This window comes from Anser anser (assembly GCF_964211835.1).
Source record: "Anser anser genome assembly, chromosome: 6".
NCBI classification, from domain to species: Eukaryota; Metazoa; Chordata; class Aves; order Anseriformes; family Anatidae; genus Anser; species Anser anser.
In genome coordinates this window covers 30465533-30486889 of record NC_139726.1, presented here as the reverse complement: position 1 = coordinate 30486889, position 21357 = coordinate 30465533, and the positions used below count along the sequence as shown (strand labels likewise).

The 21357-nt window shown below is 41.6% G+C and overlaps 1 protein-coding gene across 20 annotated transcripts in view; it reads left to right on the top strand.

The window, feature by feature from the left end:
- TRPM8 (transient receptor potential cation channel subfamily M member 8) overlaps positions 1–21357 on the top strand; it is a gene marked incomplete at its 5' end in the record, with an annotated part of 140709 nt that overhangs the window by 94798 nt on the left and 24554 nt on the right. For 16 of the 20 annotated variants that reach the window (XR_014585931.1, XM_083841492.1, XM_083841493.1 and 13 more), the window contains 14 exons: positions 711–815; positions 2385–2458; positions 5238–5394; positions 8813–8990; positions 9337–9509; positions 10707–10881; positions 11944–12011; positions 14429–14626; positions 16769–16871; positions 17037–17099; positions 17342–17460; positions 17798–18088; positions 19196–19291; positions 20270–20399. Coding sequence is in view for 19 of the 20 variants with exons in the window: in XM_083841492.1 (XP_083697618.1) it covers positions 711–815; positions 2385–2458; positions 5238–5394; positions 8813–8990; positions 9337–9509; positions 10707–10881; positions 11944–12011; positions 14429–14626; positions 16769–16871; positions 17037–17099; positions 17342–17460; positions 17798–18088; positions 19196–19291; positions 20270–20399 (1930 nt within the window). Of the gene's footprint in view, positions 1–698; positions 816–2384; positions 2459–5237; positions 5395–8812; positions 8991–9336; positions 9510–10706; positions 10882–11943; positions 12012–14428; positions 14627–16768; positions 16872–17036; positions 17100–17341; positions 17461–17797; positions 18089–19195; positions 19292–20269; positions 20400–21357 lie in introns of those variants that run through there. The other 4 variants (XM_083841504.1, XM_083841503.1, XM_083841502.1 and 1 more) reach the window with 3 other exon arrangements.

Here is a 21357-nt window from a genome sequence, read left to right as displayed (position 1 = left end):
CATGGTGCAAATGAAGTGATCCTCCTTCAAAGACAGTGAAGTCAGTACAGGTGTCTGCTCTAGAGGGTGACTGACATGTGTTTGACTCCAGGGCTGGCTCGTTAACTTTCAGATGCAATAAACTTTAATTTGACCTACTCTTCAGGTTGCATCATTGCTAAAGGAGTGGATGGAGACACGAGGGACCTGAGTTCAGGTGCTGCAGTGCTGCATCTGCTCTTCTGGTGTGCTTCTAGACCAACTTCTTTTTACACTGCAGTCAGTATTCTGTGGTTGAATTGTGTCTTAATAATATCCCATTTAGTTTGTAAACACGCTGAACTAGGAGCTGCTCATTGTATCGAAACAGTAGCCCAAATCCTCAGCATGCCCATCAGAGATGGGAAGACAAAGAGAGCTAAGATACTGCAGTGAATTGAGTGGTGTGCGGGGCAGCACATACACTCCTTTCTCAAAGCATGTTGACTTGGAGTTCTTTCTGAAGTAGGGAAAGAAGGGGGAAAGTCTTTTTGTGGAATGAAATAGGAGAAAAGATCTTCTCTGAATGGTAGTTTCACATGTGAGGAGTCGATTCACTTTTAAAATCTCTCTGCTGGATTTAAATAAGTCTTCCTTCGCCTTCCCAGGGCACTGAGTGTCCTTGTTGATTTTACCTGTTGAAAGCAGTGACCATTGTAGTGAGCCTTTCCACCTCTGCCATGCTCTTTCAGGTTTCTACAGGCACCATGCGACACCGAAGAAATGGCAATTTTGAGAGTTCCAGACTTCTCTGTTCCAGCATGTCTCGCAGCATAGACGTGTCATACAATGACAGTGTAAGTATCAGGTACATCCTTGATAGGCTTGGGTACTGTCTTGGGAGTGGGACACAGTGGTTGCGAAATAGGTCATGTCAGGAGAAATTTGACTGATTTGTCAGTTTTCCTTTCATGGAGTTTTCACAGCCAAGTGAACCTTCAGGCAGTAATGGTGCTTTGCTGACTTGGTGAAAGTCTAAAGGTGTATGTATTCCTTTTGATCTGTATAAATTTTTATTGTTTGTTGTTAGTCATTTCTGGTTTAAAATCCTTTTTCACATTTTGGTTTGAGACAAATCCTCTGCCTCTATAGAGAGGAACTTCCACCTCTTCATTTGATGGCAAAGGCAGACAACAGATAATTACATTAAAATCCCTTTCAAGCCTCAGTCATTTGCTGATCACAGTCTGGCAGTGTTCTTGCTTCTGCTAGGCTTGAAAGTGCTGTAATGATTAGCTCTTATGTCTTTAGCCTGTAAAAACCACAAAAATGAAAAAAAAAAAAAGTGGAGGGAACCACTTGCTAATTATGTTCTTTTCCATTTCCTTTGTTTTGGATATTACACTCATTTTAAAGAATGCTTTTCCACTTGGAAGAACTTTCCTTAACTGCTGTTTAACTATGAATTCTGTCAAACTGGTAAACTAAGCTATAACTGTATTCATAGAATCATGGAATATTCCTTTGCTTTTGGTCCCAAGCAAAATCTTGGATTGCAAATCCAAGCTGTGCTTTAAAAACAAACAAAAAAAAACCAACCTCAAGCCTTTGTCTGTAAGTGAGAAACTTTTTCTTTTTTTTCCTTTTGTCTTCCTGGCCTGCAAAGGCAGATTAGGAAAGAATTTGTAGCTCAAAAGTTTGAAAGCTTCCCCTGAACTTCTGGAGTTTAAAGGTTAATGTGACAGGTACTGGTTAAACAAGCTGGAGAGACTTTGTGTTGCACTGAGCTCACGTAAAGCATGACTTCAGTTCAGGTCTCCTACTGGCGTCTCTCTGTGTTGAATTGAAATAGCCCCTACCCAAGAGGACATTAATGTCTATTTTTCAGAAAAACAGCGTTGGTTACAGTGATTTAAGCACTATCTTGACCAGAGTTAACCACTGTTTATAACGTATGTTCAGTTTTAAGTGCTTCAAGTTGTTTGGAAAGGTGGCAATGCATGCAAATAGAAATGCTCCCTAACCTATAGCTGACTGTATTGTGCTATTTGATACAAGCAAGATGTTTTCTTTGGGGGTCTTTTGGATTAGAACTTCTGAAATTCGGGTAGGCTCTCTAGCAACTCTTAGGGTATCAAATCTGCTTTGCTGTTCAGGATTTCTTATGAGAGGAAGCCCCACTTTTTACCTCTTTAATGTATGGGTTTTTTTGTTTGTTTTTTGGAATGCCCATTTGTGATTTTTTGTAGTCTTTTGTGTCATGTCAATTTAGCTTAGTGCTTTTTATGTTCTCCCAGCCATCCATGTTGAGAAAGGAGACTTGAAAAGTGCACTAGTTTCACTTTGTGCTTGAGCTGACTATGCTGTTACTGAGGTCTGTGCTGTTTCATGAGCTATTGGAAGTAATATTTTCTTTCCCCCTCAAGGATTTGGTCAACTTCATTCAAGATAACTTCAAGAAGAGAGAATGTGTCTTTTTTACAAAGGACACCAAGTCAGAGTAAGTAGATATTTTTCTCTTGTTTTGCAGACATCAGGGCGGCTGGGAGCTGAGGGTGTTTTCTTCCTGCTAGGCCGCATGGCAGTGGCTGGTCAAGGAGCAGACTTGGCTAGTTTTTTGTAAAGAGTCTGAATCTAGCAGTGCAACCTCACATCAGTCTTGCTTGTACAACTATATTCATTGTCAGTGTTTGATCTGTTAGCATATATCTGAGATACTGTTCAGCTGTGGTCAAAAGAGCTGGAATCTGATGGTAGGATAGACACCCAAGGGTGCTTCTCCCAGCTCTAGGACAGTGCTCTACAAACGTTTTTGATCATACACTCCTATCAGTTAAAAAAAAAAATAATTGAGCACCACCTATATATATGTTTTCACAAATTTACTACTGTACCAGTTATGAACATTATAAGATTCGTATTCGTAGATTCATGTTTATAGAATAGTTCAGTTGGAAGGGACCTACAAAGACCATCAGGCCCAGCTGGCTGACCACTCCAGGGCTAACCCAAAGCTAACGCATGTTACTGAGGGCAGTGTCCAAATGCCTCTTGAACACTGACAGCCCCGGGGCAGTACCCACCTCGCTAGGAAGCCTGTTCCAGTGTTTGACCACTACTGGGCCATATCCCTATTATCTTCCCAGGATGTATGTCCCTGCCTCCATTTTGGTTTTGTGTTTTAATTTGACTGAGAGGTTCTGACTCAGTCATACTGGTCTCCTGCGTCCCTTACCCAATTTCTTGCATGTTGGAATTGAGAGTTCTCTTGTCCTAAGAAAAATATCTTTAAATATATCCCAGCTCTTCATGCCTGAGGGCAGTTTCCCAGGGCTTCCCATCCACTGATCTCTTAGCTGAAAGTTTGCCTTCCTAAGGTTTAGGGTCCTGATTATTCTTTTTGCCCAGCCTATATCCCTCAAGATCATAAATCCTACTAGGGCACAGTCACTGCAGCCCATGTTACCTCCAGTCCTGACTGCTCCAGGAGGGTCCTCTGCATTGGTGAGCAGCAGGTCCAGTAATGCATCTCCTTTGGTTAGGCTTTCTATCACCTGGACTAGGATGTTACCCTCAACGCACTCCAGGAGTCTCCTAGACTGCTTGCTGTACCATGTTTCCAGCAGATGTTAGGCTGGCTGAAGTCGCCTAGCAGGACCAGGGCCTGCCAGTGTGATGCTTCCTGTAGCTGAAGGAAGAACAATTCATCAACATTCTCCTGTTGATCAGGCAGTCTGTAGTAAACACCTACCACAAGGTTTCCTTCATTGGCTTGACTTCTAATTCATTTCTGTTTTTCAATAACAGCTCCATGCAGTCAATATTTTCTTTTCCAGAGAGGGCAAGTCCACTGCCTCTCCCTCCTTGCCCATCTCCTCTGAGGAGTTTATATCTATTCATCACTGCACTCCAGTTGTGAGAGTCATCATGTTTCTGTGATAGCAATTATCTCATAGTTTTCCAGCTGCCTGATGGCTTCAAACATGAATCAATAAGTCTGCCCAGCTTGTTGGTAAAGATGGTCTTGCCCCACTTACTCAAGTGGATCTCATCTCCCAACAATCCTGGCCTCTTGAAGGAGGTACTGTGATCATCGAATCTGAAACCTTGACTGTGGTACTAGCCACGTAGCTGGGTATTGACTTGTTTCAACTCATCTGTGCCTACCTGGACCCTACCTCTGACTGGGAGGACTAAGGAGAATGTTAACTGTGCTCCCAAACCTTTTTTCATTGCTCTGAGAGACGTGTAGTCCACCTTGATGGTTCTGAGTTGCCTTGTTGCCGTATCATTGGTTGCTATATGGAAGAGTAGAAGCTGATAACCATTCTCTCTTGATGTGAAAATGTATTAGCCCTGCTCAGTCAGGCCCTGGGTTTACATGGAAAATGATTACATTCAAGAAGGCCTCTTCATACCTGGTTAAGAGCACAAAAATGAAAATAAACTATTTGTATCCTTTAGGTTTGCATCTGATGAGGTCACATCTGTTGTTCTCTGATGCTAAATTCTGCTTCATTTCTGTGCTTTGTTAGGAGTTTCAAATTAAGCTGCTAGTGATCTAACTAGGATTGTGGTGATGACAGAGGTCATATAGGTAAGACCTATCCTAAGATGTCATCTCACGTGCCAGCATGGACTGATTCCTGAGATGTATTCCACTTTGTTTCCTGGCACAAGTAAGAACAGAAGCAGATTGTAGGAGGAGGAAGTGTGATTATTCTTCACCGTGAGGGCGGTGAGGCCCTGTCCCAGGCTGTCCCGAGGAGCTGTGGGTGCCCCATCCCTGGCAGTGCCCAAGGCCAGGCTGGATGGGGCCTGCTCTGCTAGAGTGGGGCCCTGCCCGCGGCAGGTGGCTGGATCTAGGTGGTCTTTAAGGCGTCTTCCAACCCAAACCATTCTTTGATTAGGTGTTGGTCTCAGATAATCATGGCTCATTTTACATGCTAATTTGTCATGTAGCAAATTGGTTGAGTCCCATGCACGACTGGTGCCACAACTCCTCCTGCTCCCTGGTTTGTTTTATTTGTACAACCCTGCTCCCAGACTTTTCATTTGGGACTGCTACTGTAGTTACACTGTGTTTCACAAGCTCCAGGTTTGTTGCAGAACAATACTTCTTGGAAATGTCCTGGTAGAGGAGGAGTTTTGAAGGTGGTGTAAATTGTGAAAATTTTCTGTCTCTTGTTAATAAAAATAGTTACTGAAAGCACTCAGGGCTTACTTTTCTGTACTCAGAACAATAACTGGGGTTTGGTGCCTGTTCACTCTTCTTTTAGGGGCAACTTGTGTAAGTGTGGATACCCTGAAAATCAACATATAGAGGGCACTCAGATTAATAACAATGAAAAATGGAATTATAAGAAGCACACTAAGGAACTTCCCACTGATGCCTTTGGGGACATTCACTTTGAAAACATGGGAAAAAGAGGCAAGGTAAGTGATAATATTAACGGTATGTGTTAGGCCCCTGTTGGGTGCACCATATTAGGAGTCCTGAATCCGATGCCAGCAAAAGCTTCTAAAAGCAGAGAAGGTGAAGCTGGAGTATATTTTATTTTCATGGAAATGGAAAGAGTTAGGCTACAGAGGAGACAACATATCAAGCTATGATAACTATAATAAAGAATAATTTCTTCTGTGTTAATAGTTTTTATAGGCAGGTGATGTGGGTGGGGTTAAAAGAGGTTATCTTTTTCCAAGTGTGGCAAAAAAATGAAGGTGATGCTCATTTACTTTGTTTTTTTTCTTCTCTTCATGTACCTAGTTTTATTGTAATTTGCATATTAATACAATTCTGAAGGCCTGGAGTTTGGAGGAGATAATTTCAACTAGACCTGTGATGTCTGTCACTGGGACTCTGTACCCCAAGTGTATCAATGTCCATTCGCAGTAGCATTTTGTGGTCCTCATCTATACTGAAATGTGATGGTGTTGAAGAACAACTCAGCACCTTTTTACCTATCTACAGTAGTGAACCCAACATGCTAAGTTCCAATGCTTGAACAATCAGGTTGCTAATAAAGATATGTTGTTCCTGACTGTCTGACTTTAACACCAAGGCGAGATTGTTTTCTTGATTGTTTTCCTCCTCCTTTCCAGTGTGGACTAACCTATGCTTTAGAAAGAGAATGGTGTGAGGATGTACACCAGTGTAACTCTTGGGACAGGAGCATGTGTAGCATGCTTTGCCTTTGAAGGTGCAACAGGATCCATGAGATAACCATAGGGCTTTAACATCCGTAAGGATGTAAGACCTTTCTTCTGAGGACCGGTGCTCTTCAGTACAGAATTTGCACATGCCTGCTTGATACTCCACAAAATCATTATTGATGCTTTATAATGGCTTTAAAATTGTGTACAATGTCATTCAGCACCTGCCAACAGAGCTTGCTGGTCACTCATGTATATTGCCTTCCTCCCTAACTGTTCTATGTGCGCAGTCTGTGGAGTTACAGCTTTTCTTTACATACATTCCTATCTTATGCCCTGTACTGGACACTCTGAAAGGTGCTTTGGGATGTTGGAATGAGGCCTTTTGTGCTGCACGTAGAATAATAGAGTAACTTTGTTCAGAACTCTTTCTGATTTTTTCTAGTAAAAACTCCTGCTCAAAGCACACCCAGTTGTGTAGCAGGTCTCAGGCCCCTGCCCAGTTGAAGTCTGAGTATTCCCTGGGGTGGAGAACCTACAGTGAGGGTAAATTCATAGGAAATATAAGATATCAGTGGAACTTCAGAGGCTTTATTGTTTTTCCTCCTCCTCCCCTCTCCCTTTTCCTCCTCACCTTGCAGCCCCTCCCTTCAAATCCAAGGTAATCAAAGACTGTTTTCAGTGAGTGAAAAGATGTTTTATTCTGTGTCACACTTCCTAGGACACATGAGTGTTTTGGCAGAAATGTTAGGCTTGAACAGATCGATAAAACCTCTGCGTTTAGCAAGTCCTACTTGAGCTCAGTTACTTCTGCAGTTTTGCTCAGAACCTGCAGCATCCAAGAACCTTGTTGTTTCTGTATGTAATGTTCTGGTAGCCTCCAATCTGAAAAGTGCTGCACTCGAATACCTTTCTGAATTCAGCTCTTGAGAAACTTCATTGCGTGTGTTTGAGGAGTGGCTGAGTGTGAGCGGGAATAGTTGGAGTGCACTAGTTGGGTGTACCAGGCAGATGGCACTGTTGCATCTTGGAGAAAGCAAGTGGCTAACCCGAGGCATTCACCTGACTGAGTATAGCCTCAGCAAGGACTCTAGAGGTGGGAAGTGCCAGATGAATAGTTGGTGGTGCATGGAATAAAGCTGAGGTGTGTTTACGATTACACATTGTGATGAGATACGAGAGAACAAGATGAACTGCGTGGGCAGGTCAGCTTTAGTACCTGTTGTGTTTTTTTTTTGTCATTGCTTTATATAAATGAAAACAAGTTATTCAGCCGGAAACCTTTATCTGCTGATGAAACAAAGCTGTATTCATAAAGACATAAAGGATTTTGTGTTATTAGTACAGAGCCTTGTACAGGAGAAATTTCTTCTAACTATAGAGCTAACAAGGTTTGCATTGGAGATGGTTTAGCAGCTCTGTGGAGCGGTTGTTTCTGGCAGCTTCCCCTCTCCTGCAGAACACCCAATTCTCCATGCATTTGATTTTCCTTAGAGTAGATGCTGTGAGATTCCATTAGCTCTCGTGTAGCACCTTGAGCCTTCTAGGCTTTCTCTGTGATGTGCTGTTCTGAGCCAGATGCAATAACTAGCCCTGGGAACCCTTCCTAGAACTAATTAGTATGTTCTTCAGTTTAAGTTAACTGCCTCTCAATATTTTATTTTTTATTTTTTTTATTTTTTATTTTTTTAGCAGAGAAAACAATCAAAAAAAGCCCCAGAGCTTTTATGTAAAAGGAAAGATGGTAGGTCTATCTGAGGACAGATTATCTATCTTATGTTCTTTATAGCATCATCATTGAGTGTTCAAGATTTATTACAAATTTGATAAAGTTTTCATGATGTGTTATATATATATATGTTATGATAGGAACACCATATATATGGAGTCTAGAATTTCTAGTTTGTCAAATTAAGACTTTCACAGTGTACTCAAAATACAATTCTAATTATTATTGTTCACTTACAAGAATACTACCATTAATCCATAAACAAAGCTATACATAGCTTTGTTAAAGTTAAAATCTTTATATTGCAAACTTCCTATGGTTCATCCTGTTGAATCCCATGATCAATGCTCTTGCCTTCAGCTAGTAGCACTGCTATCACATCTATAATCAGCTGAGGACAAATAGATTCTGAGAATCTGCACTCTCAGTTCAGTACAAAGACTGTGGACTTTTAGTAGTAGTGGCAAAAATCATATTTCGTGGACTACACAGTTCATCTTCTGCCCAGTTAAAGTTGTATGTGGCAGAAGGTGGTAGTGCAGTTTCAGCACTGCAACTCTGTTTGAGTTGCAAACTCCTGACAGGTTGAAGTTTTGGGACTGAACCCAGAAAAGGTGGAGCTGGAGATTGTAAGGCTTGCAGTCACGTTCCTTACTGTGCTGCGGGTCTGAAATTACCACTCAATGTTCCGCTTTAAGACTGTGCCTTATCTCTAGACCTGGTCACTGAGCTGTCAAGAGACAAAAGTACCTTGGAAGTCCTAGCAATGGTGCCTGCTTGTAGTGGGAATATAAAGATACTTTAGAGGAAGAAATGAATACTTAAGCTCCAATTCTTCATCACTTCAGCCTCTGTCTGCCAGCTACTGGAATGAGAGTGTAGACTAGAGAAGAAGATAAAATTCCTGGTCTGTTCCCAGCTAACACTATTTATCTCTTGTTATTTGTTTCTCTTATATTTTTCTCTCCAAAGTACATCCGTTTGTCGTGTGACACAGACTCTGAAACACTCTATGATCTCATGACACAGCATTGGCACCTGAAAACCCCTAACCTTGTCATCTCTGTCACCGGAGGTGCAAAGAACTTTGCACTCAAGCCCCGGATGCGCAAGATATTCAGCAGGCTGATCTACATTGCCCAGTCCAAAGGTAAAGACCTGCAAATGGGTCTATGTTATTTTATTACAGTGTCGGGGAGGAAGCACCTCAAAGGGTCAGAAGGGAAGCAGTGCATTCAGTTTGTTTCTGCTTGGCTGATGCACTTGGGACAAATGTTGCCTAACAGTTTGTAAGTAACAGGGTTGAGAACTAGCCATCAGGATGCCTGTGATAATGTAAATTGTGTACCGTATCTTTTGTGTTTAACTGAAGAATAAATGTTTCCTTTAAGGTAAGGTCTTGAGAGGGAGTTGGGTTGTGGTATTTTAAAGGGTGGGTGTTATGAGAGTGGGTATTCCGCTGCATTTTCCCAGGTTATCCCCCGTGTTATCCCCAGGAGCCTGGATTTTCACAGGAGGCACACATTATGGGCTGATGAAGTACATTGGGGAAGTGGTCAGAGACAACACCATCAGTCGGAGCTCGGAGGAGAATGTGGTGGCTATCGGCATAGCCGCCTGGGGCATGATTTCCAACCGAGAAAGCCTGATTCGCAGTGGTGATAACGACGTAAGAAACTTGTTCAGTCAGTGGGGAAACGAAGACAAGGCTCTGCTGTAAATTGTACAGATTCTCTCTAACCAAGTGGTGCTTTCAGCAAGAACGATGTCTAGGCTGATGCTATCGGACATGTAGTGACTGACTTGAGTCAGTCAAGAGCTCTTCTGCTCGTATGTTCTGGTAAAGCAGAGCTTGCCAGACTTTTTTTTTCCAGTGCAGTTTTTGTGTAGAAACACATCTGTCTGCTTAGCCTGACTTTGTGTGTCCTGAACAATTCAGTCTGGGGCCAGCTTTTCCTCAGCATACGTAGCAGTGAGATGCACTACCACATGCTCTTCCCAGAGCAGGAGGGAACTCAAGTGTTTAAGGTGGTCACACGTCAGGCCTGGTGGGGGAAGAAGCAAGGGATTTCAGCTGTACGCATAGCATACCTGTGTGGATGTTCAGCTGCTCTAATTTCACATATGGCAGAGGGTTAGGGAATAACCTCTTCCACAGTTACTCTAGCTGCTGTGAAATCCTTACACGGCAGTAGTCCACAGTGGGGATTCCCATGTACTAAGATACATTGTGCCAGCTGTTGCTGTTAGGGTACTGTCATCCCATCAGTCAGACACACTGGCATAACTCCCCTTATCTTGTGTCTGCCAGCTGTTACAAAGCTTGTCTAAAATCTATCCAGTTAGGTAAGGAAAAACAGTTTTAATTAGCTGAGGGCTCTGAGGAGATTTGAGGCTTGGACTAGATGATCTCAAGAGGTTCCTTCCAACCTCAATATTTGTACAGTTCTCTGAGGTGCTGAAAGTAAGTTTTGGGGTGTTGAAAGTAAGTTTTCCACAGTTTTAATGTTTCTGGTGGCTGAAGGAAGCATACTTTCCTTCTGCATTGCTTAATAGGATTTCTGAAAGGACTAAACTGTCACAAACGGTTTCATTCTGTTCCATTAGCTGAGGTACAGTTCTGAGAGGATTGTCTCAAATCAGGCTGCTCTTGTAAAGAAAAACTTTCTCTGCAAATGTTTATACTGTGCTCTTTCATGGGGTTTATCCACTGTGTGTGGGGCTGTCCGTGAGCAGTGTCTTGAATCAGGAAATTCAGACTCCTAAATAATGAGGAATTGTTGGTGGCTAAGGGTTTGGCTGTCACTGTCTTGTCCTCGAAGGCTTGTGCATGCATCTCTGTTAAACACTGTGCTTGTGATTCTAGGGGTACTACTTGGCCCATTACATAATGGACGATCTCAAGAGAGACCCCCTCTATTGCCTGGATAATAATCACACCCATCTCTTACTGGTTGACAACGGCACCCATGGGCACCCAACGATAGAGGCAAAAGTACGAACTCAGTTAGAAAAATACATTTCGGAGCGGGTTATCCCAGGTAGGTGTGGACGTCAGGTTGCAGACCTCCTTCTCCTTAGACCTTGCATGCTTTGGAGCTCATTGACAATGTTTTTTCCAGGAACAGAAGAGTAGTAGTAGCGTCCCTTGAATGCTAGGCTGGAAGGGCTGTGTTGTCTGCATTACGTGAATGCTCTTTCAGGAATAGCCAGGCTTCTTCAGTGCAATCTCCTCTCATCTTCCTTTCTGCATGTGACAATAGTCCTTTGACGGACACAGCAAATAATGTTTCTGCTGAGCTATCTGTGGGAGGCTGACCTTTGGCTTCTGCATATATCCCACCTGGCACTGAATTCCAGGCAGCTGAAGCACAGGTACACAGGAGCTGAAATTAGGCTTTTCCAAAAATATTCATTTGTGAGGGTGATTGATCCATCTGTAACCTGCTCATTTATCTTTTGGCTCCTTTGCCAAGAAGGGAAAAAAACAAAGGCCTTGACAGGAAGTTCTTAATTAAACATTTTTGTGTGTGTGTATATATATACACACACATATATATATATATTTAACTGTGTACCTCAGCTAGAAGCACACTTGCTATTAGTCATGATGAAGCATCCAGAATTATTATGAAACTTGGTATATCTCTTAAACACTAGCTGCTGGAGTCATGGGAGTCTTAGCTATCCTTTACAATTGAAACTGTGAAGAGTCAGCGGTTCTGAACCTTCAGCTTTCGATAAGGACCTTGTATCTAGACTCAAAATAGTCAAAGCAGTAGGTAAATAGAATAAAATCAAATGTTTGGGGGACATTGGAGCTAATAAAAATTATGATTGTTAGGAGGAAGAAAGTATCTATTGGAGAAGGCTGTCTGATGCCAGCCTAGTCAGACTGCTAGTCAAAATGGAGCTTTCGTGTTTGTTTTTTTTTTTTTTAAAAAAAAAAGTAAAGTTGTAGATAAATTTAGCAAAATCAACAGTAAACTAGTATCAAAATGAGCAGCTTGGAAACTCTATCATTACACTGAGAAGAAATGGATTGATCAAATTGCAGTAATGGGTTGAAACTTTTTCCTTTTTTCTTTTGGCATGTTCCACAGAATCGAATTACGGTGGAAAGATTCCAATTGTATGTTTTGCCCAAGGTGGAGGGAAAGAGACTTTGAAAGTAAGTTTATTTCTTTCATTTCTTTCTTTCACTTTTTGACAGTAGGGGTACTGATCTAATATTTAAGAGAGATTAGATATTACTCCATGAGCAACATGATAAAGTATCCCGTCCAATTATTCACTAAAGAATGCTTACTTGCAAGAATGTTGGCTTGCAGTTGTTTTTAAGCATACGAAGTGTGTTTCAGTTGACATTTTCTGTGCAAAGTTTCTACCACAGGCTGACATTCTGAAAAATTTTTGGCTGGAACAGTTCAGTTCTCTTTGTTCTTCTATAACAAGTTTATTTGATCAGCAATCAGAGTAGTCATTGTCAGCCATGTAGCTCTTGATCCTCTTTGTACGAGGTTGTCTAATTTTTTGGTTTGGCAAAATTCAGCTTGCACTTGCTTTGTGGAGTTTAGTGCTTTCATCTAATATGCAAGGAAGGTGAGTTTGTGTTGGAGATTCTCCAGTTCAGAGCTTGCTTGAGCTGACTTGATATCTGCTCCTGAGAACTGTGGGCCACACATAGTTTAAATATAGACAGCTGAACAAGGCAGGAAGGCTCTGCTGATTCTGATCCCATAGAAGGGGAGGGATTAGGCATCATCTTCAAATAGAAGACAGGCAGGAAGAGGATGAACAGAATGGAGAATGGAGCCAGCCAAAAGAAGTTTCTTGAAACAGGATGTCTAAGTCACACTGGAAGAGGGGAAGAAGAGATGACTTCTAGATCTGACTGAGTGTTAAATAACAGGATTGGTACTTCCCACTGCACCCTTGCAGGAATGAACATGAGTGACCCGAGTGAGGAGTATGAGACCGAAAGAGCAAAGGAACATGGGGCTAGGGTAAGAGTGAAAAGATGTGAAATCAGGATGTGTGGAAAGGAAACAGAAATAGCAAGTGAGGACGAGATGGTTTTGACTAGCAGCAAATAGAAGAGCTGACATAGCCTGGGTTGAAGAACCTTGAGAAAGAGCTGAGAAAAGGTCTGGGTTTTGCAAGAAGGTAGGGTACAATGGAAAGAGTATGTTAGTTTTTGTGGTAGTAAAATTGAAGCAGAGGTGATATTTATAATTGCCTAATTTGAAGACCTGATCTTGATACTACCTGTTCTGACTAGAATTGTAGTTTTAATGTTGAGGCTAATTAAACTAATTTGCTGTCAGGATGACAGAGAATGTGTTTTTAACAATTCTAAGCACAGTGTCTGTTATCTCTTTTTTGCTAACATTAATCAATTAATCTAAAGCACTCTGTGAAATTTCATGTCATTACCCCAGCCTCTCTGTGTGTTTTCTGGTGTTTTGGTTTCATGCACGTGATTAATTCTAGCTTTGCCCACAAGTAGACTGTAGATGAATACAGATGCACAGTTCAATGTACTAATATGAAGTTCTAAGATGAGGTAAAAGCATCCATTTAGGTTTTAGAGTGAAGCTTTGCTGAAAGTGGTATCTTCTTTTAGTTCCATCCACATTGCCAGCTTTTAAGACAGGATTTTGTCATCACTGAAGGAGTTGTTTCTACACAGCATGCAGTATAGCTACTTGAGAAGCCTTATGATTACATGCATGGAGAGACAACAAACCCAATATTGAGAAATGATACATAACACAGACTTACCAGCTATCTAATCAGTATGAATAAAAGCCTTGTTAAATCAAATGCATAATTCCTGAAAAGAGCTTCCTCTGAAAAGTTACTGGATAATAGTTCAGTTAAGGGTTATTTATCAATGTTACTAGTACACTGAGACATCTGTGTCTGCTTTCTTGATCATTTATCTCTTGATAAATGATCTTGATCATTTATTAAGCCTATCTTCACAAGGAATAGACTGATCAGCCCAAGGTGACACAGTAGGTTCCATGGTGTGGGTGTCTGTCCTTGCCATGCCTTACTCCTGGTGGTGTTGGCCAGAAAAACTCCCTATTACTCATCTTCTGTGCCTGTTTGATGACAGGAATCTGCTTTAGCAGAGGAGTGGTAAAACTGTTTCAAGCTTCTGTTTTAAACTCCCTGTGATATAAAACATGCACTTTAGTTGGACCCTTCTTAAGAAAACCACTTTGATCTAGCTGGCAAGAAAAAATGACTTGCTTTTGTCATGAACCCGTTGTCCAACTGAAATGAGTAAGTAATATGCTCATAGTTTTGACAGTTCCAGAATGATTTTTTGCTTTGTGAAACTGTCTCTGAGTCTCTTCTGATAGCTAATAGATGCTCTGTGGTCGATCATAACTTCCATTTGCTCCGTTTGTACAGTTTTCTGGCAGGAAGCTTGTATTATGGTAGTGTTCTCAGTGGCGATGATGCAAATGAAATAGATATCTCTTGTCATGGTCTTTATAACAGGAGGGCTAGCAGTCCTTCCGTCGTTACTTCAGCACATTTCAGCACATCATCTCTCCTTCTTTGGCTCCCTAGTCTATCCATGTGGCCATCAAGAGTAAAATTCCCTGCGTTGTCGTGGAAGGCTCTGGACGGATCGCTGATGTTATAGCTAGCTTGATGGAGGCAGAAGGCACTTTGGCTTCTTCATGTGTCAAGGAGAGCTTGCTCAGGTATATGCCTCGCACCATTTCAAGGCTCTCAGAAGAGGAGACTGAAAGCTGGATCAAATGGGTAAGTGTATACTATTGTAGAGAGGCTGAACATGGCAGAAGGGTAGAAAGTAAATGGGAGGTCAGGAGCAGCTAGTCTGGGGAAAGACAGCTTGTGTTTGGGTGTAGTTCTGGGTACAGGATTGCTAAAGCCAGGTTGTTGTCTGCTTGCTGGGTGCTTGTGATTCCTCTGGAGCACTGGTTGCTGGATGTGTCTCTTGGCAGATGTGCTGGTTGGTGTCCTGACTCCCTTGTGTGCTTTGAGAAGGTGTGAAATTGGGTATGTTGAATCAGCCCTCACACTGCTAGATCCTACTGGATTGCTTAGAGGCAGAGAGGTATCGCCGCTGCCCTGCGGGTGTTCAAATTGTAGCAATTCTACTCCAGGATTCTCCCATTTCAACAAGTTCAACAAGTTTTTGCCTTTCTTCCTGCATCCTTTAAGATACCAGGTTGGACAGATTTCCCTTACAGACCAGGGACAAGATCTTTAGTTCTAGAGGCTTAGTTGGTCAGGATTTCACCACAGCAGCATCCCTGCATCATCTCGAGTAGGACACTGTTGCTAAATAGATTGTGGACTTATAAGTACTGTGTACATGGGATGCAGTTGAAGGTAGAACATTGTACATACGCCAGCAAAATCTTTTTCCTTTCTGTCTTTGACCACAGAGTCCTCAGAATTTAGTTACCATTGTGATCCTAGGGGTTTTTTGGAGACTGAGGAAACTGGAGGACTAAGGAGAGCATTTGCTGTCTTGAGTTGGTTGGGCCTGACTTAGGAAACTGTTTTAACTCTCCAGTTACTTGCCCTCCAGAGTGACCTGTTTTTAGACATAATTCTGCCCTCCATGACAGGGACAGAAAAAATGGGTCTCCAGAAAATCTTACTCTGTTACTTTTCAGAAGTCTTAGTTCCAACAACACTTCAGCCCATTGAACAATACATTAACTTAAGCTAATTGACTTTCTCAATTAAAAGCCCAATGCTTTATCCTGGGGTCTGATTCTGTTTTCCTCTCTTGCTTAATTATCTCCTACCCATGTTCACAGCAGGGAGCTGGCATTGGAGAGTGATTGCATGTTCATAATGGGGGATGGAAAATGGTATGTTCCATCCTGTACATTTAAGTCTCTTTCACTCAGCTTTTCTTCCCCCCTTTAACTTATTATTATTTATTTTTAATGAATGTAGCATTACAAGTTGTTTGCAGACCCTGGAGGAGAATTCAGACACTCGTATTTCCACATGTATTTCCTTGGATATGAACCAAATAAAGTTTCTGGTATTGAAGTTTAAGGAGCTATTTTTTCTGATAAATCCTGAGTCAAAACTCAGTGAGAGCTTGGCAGAGCGAGTCCATGGGACATCCTACAAGTTTTGCTGGGCAACTTGCTGTGCTTTGCCCAGTTTTGAGCAGCAGGGTTGGACTAGATCTCCAGAGGTACCTTCTTCCGACTGTGTATTAACAAGCTTACAGGAAAAAGTAGGATGTGGTCTTTTGCAGAGACAGACAGGCCTGCAGAAAATAAATCTGAACTTGTACTTTGAGCGTGGGGGCTGTGGCATCCCAAGCTGAAGAGAAAGAGCTGCCCTCTGAACAGATCACAAGCCTCTGGTTTCCAGAAAGACCTGCACTGGAGAGCGAGGAGCTGCTGAAGGCATCTTTCACAGATGAGTCACCTTCAGTTCCTGCTCAGATGTCTTGGACAGGGCCTTCTCCTTCATTTACAAATGGCTAAGATTATTTGTTTTCTGTATGCTAGAATGAAAGCTTAGTTATGTGAAAAATTATCTGGTTTTGACAAAGCACAAGGAGGTAGAAGCACTGGTTTATAATAAACTGCTAGACATTCGTTGAAACGTGGACTGTCACAATCTGTTTTTCTTTGAGTGGTTTCTAGTTTCTGAGATTATATCTTTTTGGTTGTAACGATCTGCATAGGGAGGAATCACAGTTACTTGCTGTATATTCAGAGGATAATTAGTCTTGGTGACTTTAAATCTCATCTGCTTCTTTCTGGACTTGTATAAATTTTAACTGGATTTGAAAATAGGACTGATGATTGCTACAATGTGAATGGGAAGCTTCTGTTCAAGATGCTCTAGGAGATCAACTGCTAAACAGTCTAGAGTGCTTTGGAATGGTTCTCCTTTTTGTAGATCAAAGAAGTCCTTGAGAACCCTCATTTACTGACAGTTATCAAAATAGAAGAAGCTGGAGATGAAATTGTGAGCAATGCCATTTCTTTTGCTCTCTACAAAGGCAAGTCGTTGTTCTGTTCTGTTTTTTTTTTTTTTTTTTCCTTTGGTGTGTGTGTTAAATAGATGGACAAGGGTGGGTTATTCTGGGATTTTGAATAGCGAGGTTTAGCCCTAGACATATGTATCCTCTACTGTGCTTTGAGGCATGCTTGCTTTTTTTTTTCAGATGATTCCTATACCCTGCTCTGTGCAGAGCACTCGGGCGTGTTACTTGAAGCGTTCTGGGAAGGTGACATTCCCATTTCCTGCATGCTGCATGAAAGGAAAGATATACACATGTGTTGGGCACTAGATGTGTTTCTAAGTTTCCAGAGTCCCCTAAAACCCAATCAGGAAGATGTGCATGAATCTGGGGAAAGATGCTTGGTAGGGGTCTTGTTGAGTAGAGCGTGAAAAGCAGAGATGAGTAAGTATGCCAGGAAGCTCTTCTGTGTCTAGTCTTTTACCTAGAGGATTGCTCTTCCTCTGCAGCTTTCAGCACCAATGAACATGACAGGGATAACTGGAATGGGCAGCTGAAGCTGCTGCTGGAGTGGAACCAACTGGACCTGGCCAGTGATGAGATCTTCACCAATGACCGAAACTGGGAGGTACAGATGACTTCTGTCTGAGTACAGTGGCATGGGCCAGGGGAGCAGTGATGTAAAAGAGCAGAGAGATGTAACAGCAGCCACTGTCTCAACATCCTATCCTCTGTGTTAAGTAAGACCACCTTTTCCTCCTTGCACTGATTGCAAAGGTGATCTGCTCATGCTGGAAGTAGTCCACACCACCTAACAAATGCAATTGCATATGGAAAAAGCTGATTCTGATGAAAGTGTGCCAGCATGAAGGAAAATGTGGCAGTTAGTTACATGTGTCAGGCCCTTAATTCATCTTTTCACACCTCACATGCCTCCTAATGTTTGTTCTTCCATTTCTTCCTAGTCTGCTGACCTGCAGGATGTCATGTTCACAGCCCTAGTGAAAGACAGGCCCAAATTTGTTCGTCTCTTCTTGGAAAATGGCCTGAACCTGAGGAAATTCCTTACCACAGAGGTCCTTAAGGAGCTGTACACCCACAACTTCAGTAGCTTGGTGTTCAAGAACCTGCAGATTGCAAAGAACTCCTATAATGATGCACTTCTCACATTTGTGTGGAAGATGGTTGAAGACTTCCGAAGAGGTCTCAAAAAAGATGATAAAAATAGCAAGGATGAAATGGAGATACGTATTTCAGTAAGTGATGAACAGTTGCATTCCACTATGTGTCCCTGAAAAGGAAAAAAAGCAAAAAATATGTTTTGTTTCTGGTATAGCAGGATTTGCTTTTAACAGTCAGCCTTATTTTATACTTAACATGTTTACTCATATTACAAATAATTGTAAGGATTGTTTAGCTATGAGAAAAGTGGGTGGTTTATTTGGATGTTGAGTTGTAAGATTTTCTATTAGAGCAATCAGTGCTGTGATTATGCTTGTATTTTACACCAATATAAATTCAGAGCCCAGTACTGAAGTACCAGCTGGGCATGAGTAATCTGGACTCATATCTGGGTACAGACTATTGTATTTTGTGTTCTAAACCTTGCTTATTACAAGAGTGTCAAGCACCTTCTGAACCTTATTTCATCATCAGATAGAACCGCATTTCTTAGTTATCACTAAGATCCAGATCTAAATTGCAAAACCGGAGCTTAGGGATCAGATATTAAGCTTCTGAAATCAGTTGTGGACTTCAGAGACATAATGCAACATGTGTGACAATTAGGGGAAAATTGGTTTAAAATTGCTAGTTAGCTTTGAGAGTTTCCACTGAAGCTTTTTGCTTCTTAAAAGTTTTGTTGCTGAGGAGTTATTTCACAACTGCTTTGCAATCTGCAGGTGCAAACTGCCCTAATACAAAGCAGTTGGTAGTATAGAACTTCGTGTCTGTTTCAGATTTTGTGAAGTTCAGGGTCTTGCTTAAACACAAAAGGCCTATTGGTGTAAAATTAGCATTCCTTTTAGAGGATCCTAATCTCTGTTATTTAAACGCAAAGTCAAGCTGTGAATGAGACTATCTGAACTGCATGGGTTAAAGCAGAAAGTGATTTTGACCCAAATGTCCTTTAACGCACATTTAGGAAAAGCAGTGGGGCTGAGTCTTCCAAATAAAACAGGGAAATGTAAGGCTGCTGTAACTTAGAGTAGTGTGTGACAAGTGCCAGATGGCCAAGAAAGGGAATATGTGGAAAGGGAATAAGTAGGATGGCTTTAAAAGGAAGAAAACAGAGAATGGAGAATGACAGGCTAAGGACTTGTTCCAGGAGCTTAGGTCTGAGGAGTCATTGCTCTTTCTTTCAGAATGAGTGTCCTATCACAAGGCATCCATTGCAAGCTCTGTTTATTTGGTCAGTTCTTCAGAACAAGAAAGAGTTGTCCAAAGTCATTTGGGAGCAAGTAAGTTGAGTTCTTCTTTGTTCCTCTGCACACATCACAGTGGTGTTCCTTGTCTTTGGGCTGTAGGCCTTTGAAGGCTCCGGATCCATCTTCGAACACAAAACCACAGCAGATAATTGTTATGTGGCTCTGTAAGTAGGTTGAGTATTACCCGTTTTGTGCTTGGCTATGGATTTCATACCTTCCTTTTATAATGTCAGGTATGAGTCAGCAGTCCAAGCTAGCATTTACATATAGTTACATTTTCTTATCTGTTTTCAAGCTTGAAGGCTGAGTTCATAGAATCAGTCAGGTTGAAAAAGACCTCTAGGATCATCTAGTCTAACCTAGCAGACCTGAAGTCTGCCCTCTGGAAGCCCATGGTGGCAGTTCTGCTAACCCCTCTATTCCACCGAGTTCCCCCCACCATTCTGTAATATGGATGTGTTGTGATCCTGGGTATTTGATTTAAATCCATTTCTAATTTTCATTAGACAATACCTTTAGTTATGATTTCATCAAATACATAATTCCCAGGCACAATACCTTTAGTTATGATTTCATCAAATACATAATTCCCAGGCTGCAAATGTGAGGCTAAATGAAAGCAAAGCTGATGGATGCTCCTGCTCATATTGGTCTGTGTCTCCAAAATTGAGTATGTCTACCCTGGTATGTGCTAACAGTAGTACATTTGGTCCAGGCTGGTGGACAATAAATATGGTAGTGTAGCTCATGGCAGAGCAGACCCTCTTCTGCGAATCTTCTGTCAGAGATACAAAGCTGATATCTAACTGTTAAACAGGAGAACTTTTCAGACTGGTCACAAAGTTGTTACCAAACCAGTAAAGTGATGATTACCATTCGTTTTGTGGAAGTGGTTCTTCATTTGCCAGTCTCGACTGGGAACTGAGCAGCTGGAAAAAGAGCGGGATAACTTTTAAAGAATATATCACATTCCCTTTCCAGAAGGGTTACATGACTTTACTCTCTCCATAGACCAGAGGTTGCACTTTGGCAGCCCTTGGGGCCAGTAAGCTTCTGAAAAGCATGGCAAAGGTGAAGAATGACATAAATGCTGCTGGTGAGTCTGAGGAACTTGCTAATGAGTATGAGACAAGAGCAGTAGGTAAGTGCCTTCATTAAGTCCTTTAGAAATTTAACAGAGGAGTCAGAGATCAGGATGCTGTTTCATTTTTTGGAACATTACTTGTTTTAATGATCCCCATATCTGATGTATAGCAATGATTGCACAGCGATGTTTTTATTTTGTACAGATAATGCAAACTGAAAACCATGCTGGTTTTGTTTAGCAGAATGCAAGGCAAGAGAATTCATTCAATTTGCCTGAAATGCTACCCAGAAATTCAGCCTGATTTGGAAAGAAGAGAATGACATCTCAAAAGGGAGTAGAAAGAAACTTTCATTTAGAAAACTAGATATCCATCATTAAATCATAGAACTATAGAATGATTTGGGTTGGAAGGGACTTTAAAGACCATCTGTTTCCAACCCCCTGCCATGGGCAGAGACACGTTTCACTAGACCAGGTTGCACAAAGCCCCCTCCAACCTAACCTTGAACACTTCCAGGGATGGGGCATCCACAGCTTCTCTGGGCAGCCTGTTCCAGTAATATCGAAATATGTTTTTAATGCTTCCACACTGTCCGTTCCCATTAAAATCCATGTGTCCTATCTGAACAGCTTGCCTCCAAAAGCAAGAGTTTGGGCGTTTTTTTTGTAGAGATCTTCTTTCATTGGGAGGAAGAGTTGCCTCTTGTAATGGCAAGGCTGAAGAAGGGTGCCCAGAAATAGCAAAGAGAATACAGAATAAGAGAAACTTCATGAGTACTGGTAATGTTCAAGTTGAGAAGTGTCCGCCTTCAAATTTGCAGTAGTACTGCAAAGTAGGAGTGAGAATAAATTACAGTTGAAAAGTGTGTTGAATCCCTAAATTCTAAACTACAAAATCACATGCCTTTCCTTGTTCCCAAAAGACAAGCAATACTGTCGCTTACTGAGAATGCAGATCTATCTCAGTCGTTTTTCTTTCTTTATATGGCCTTCAGTTTCTCCTGTTACAAAG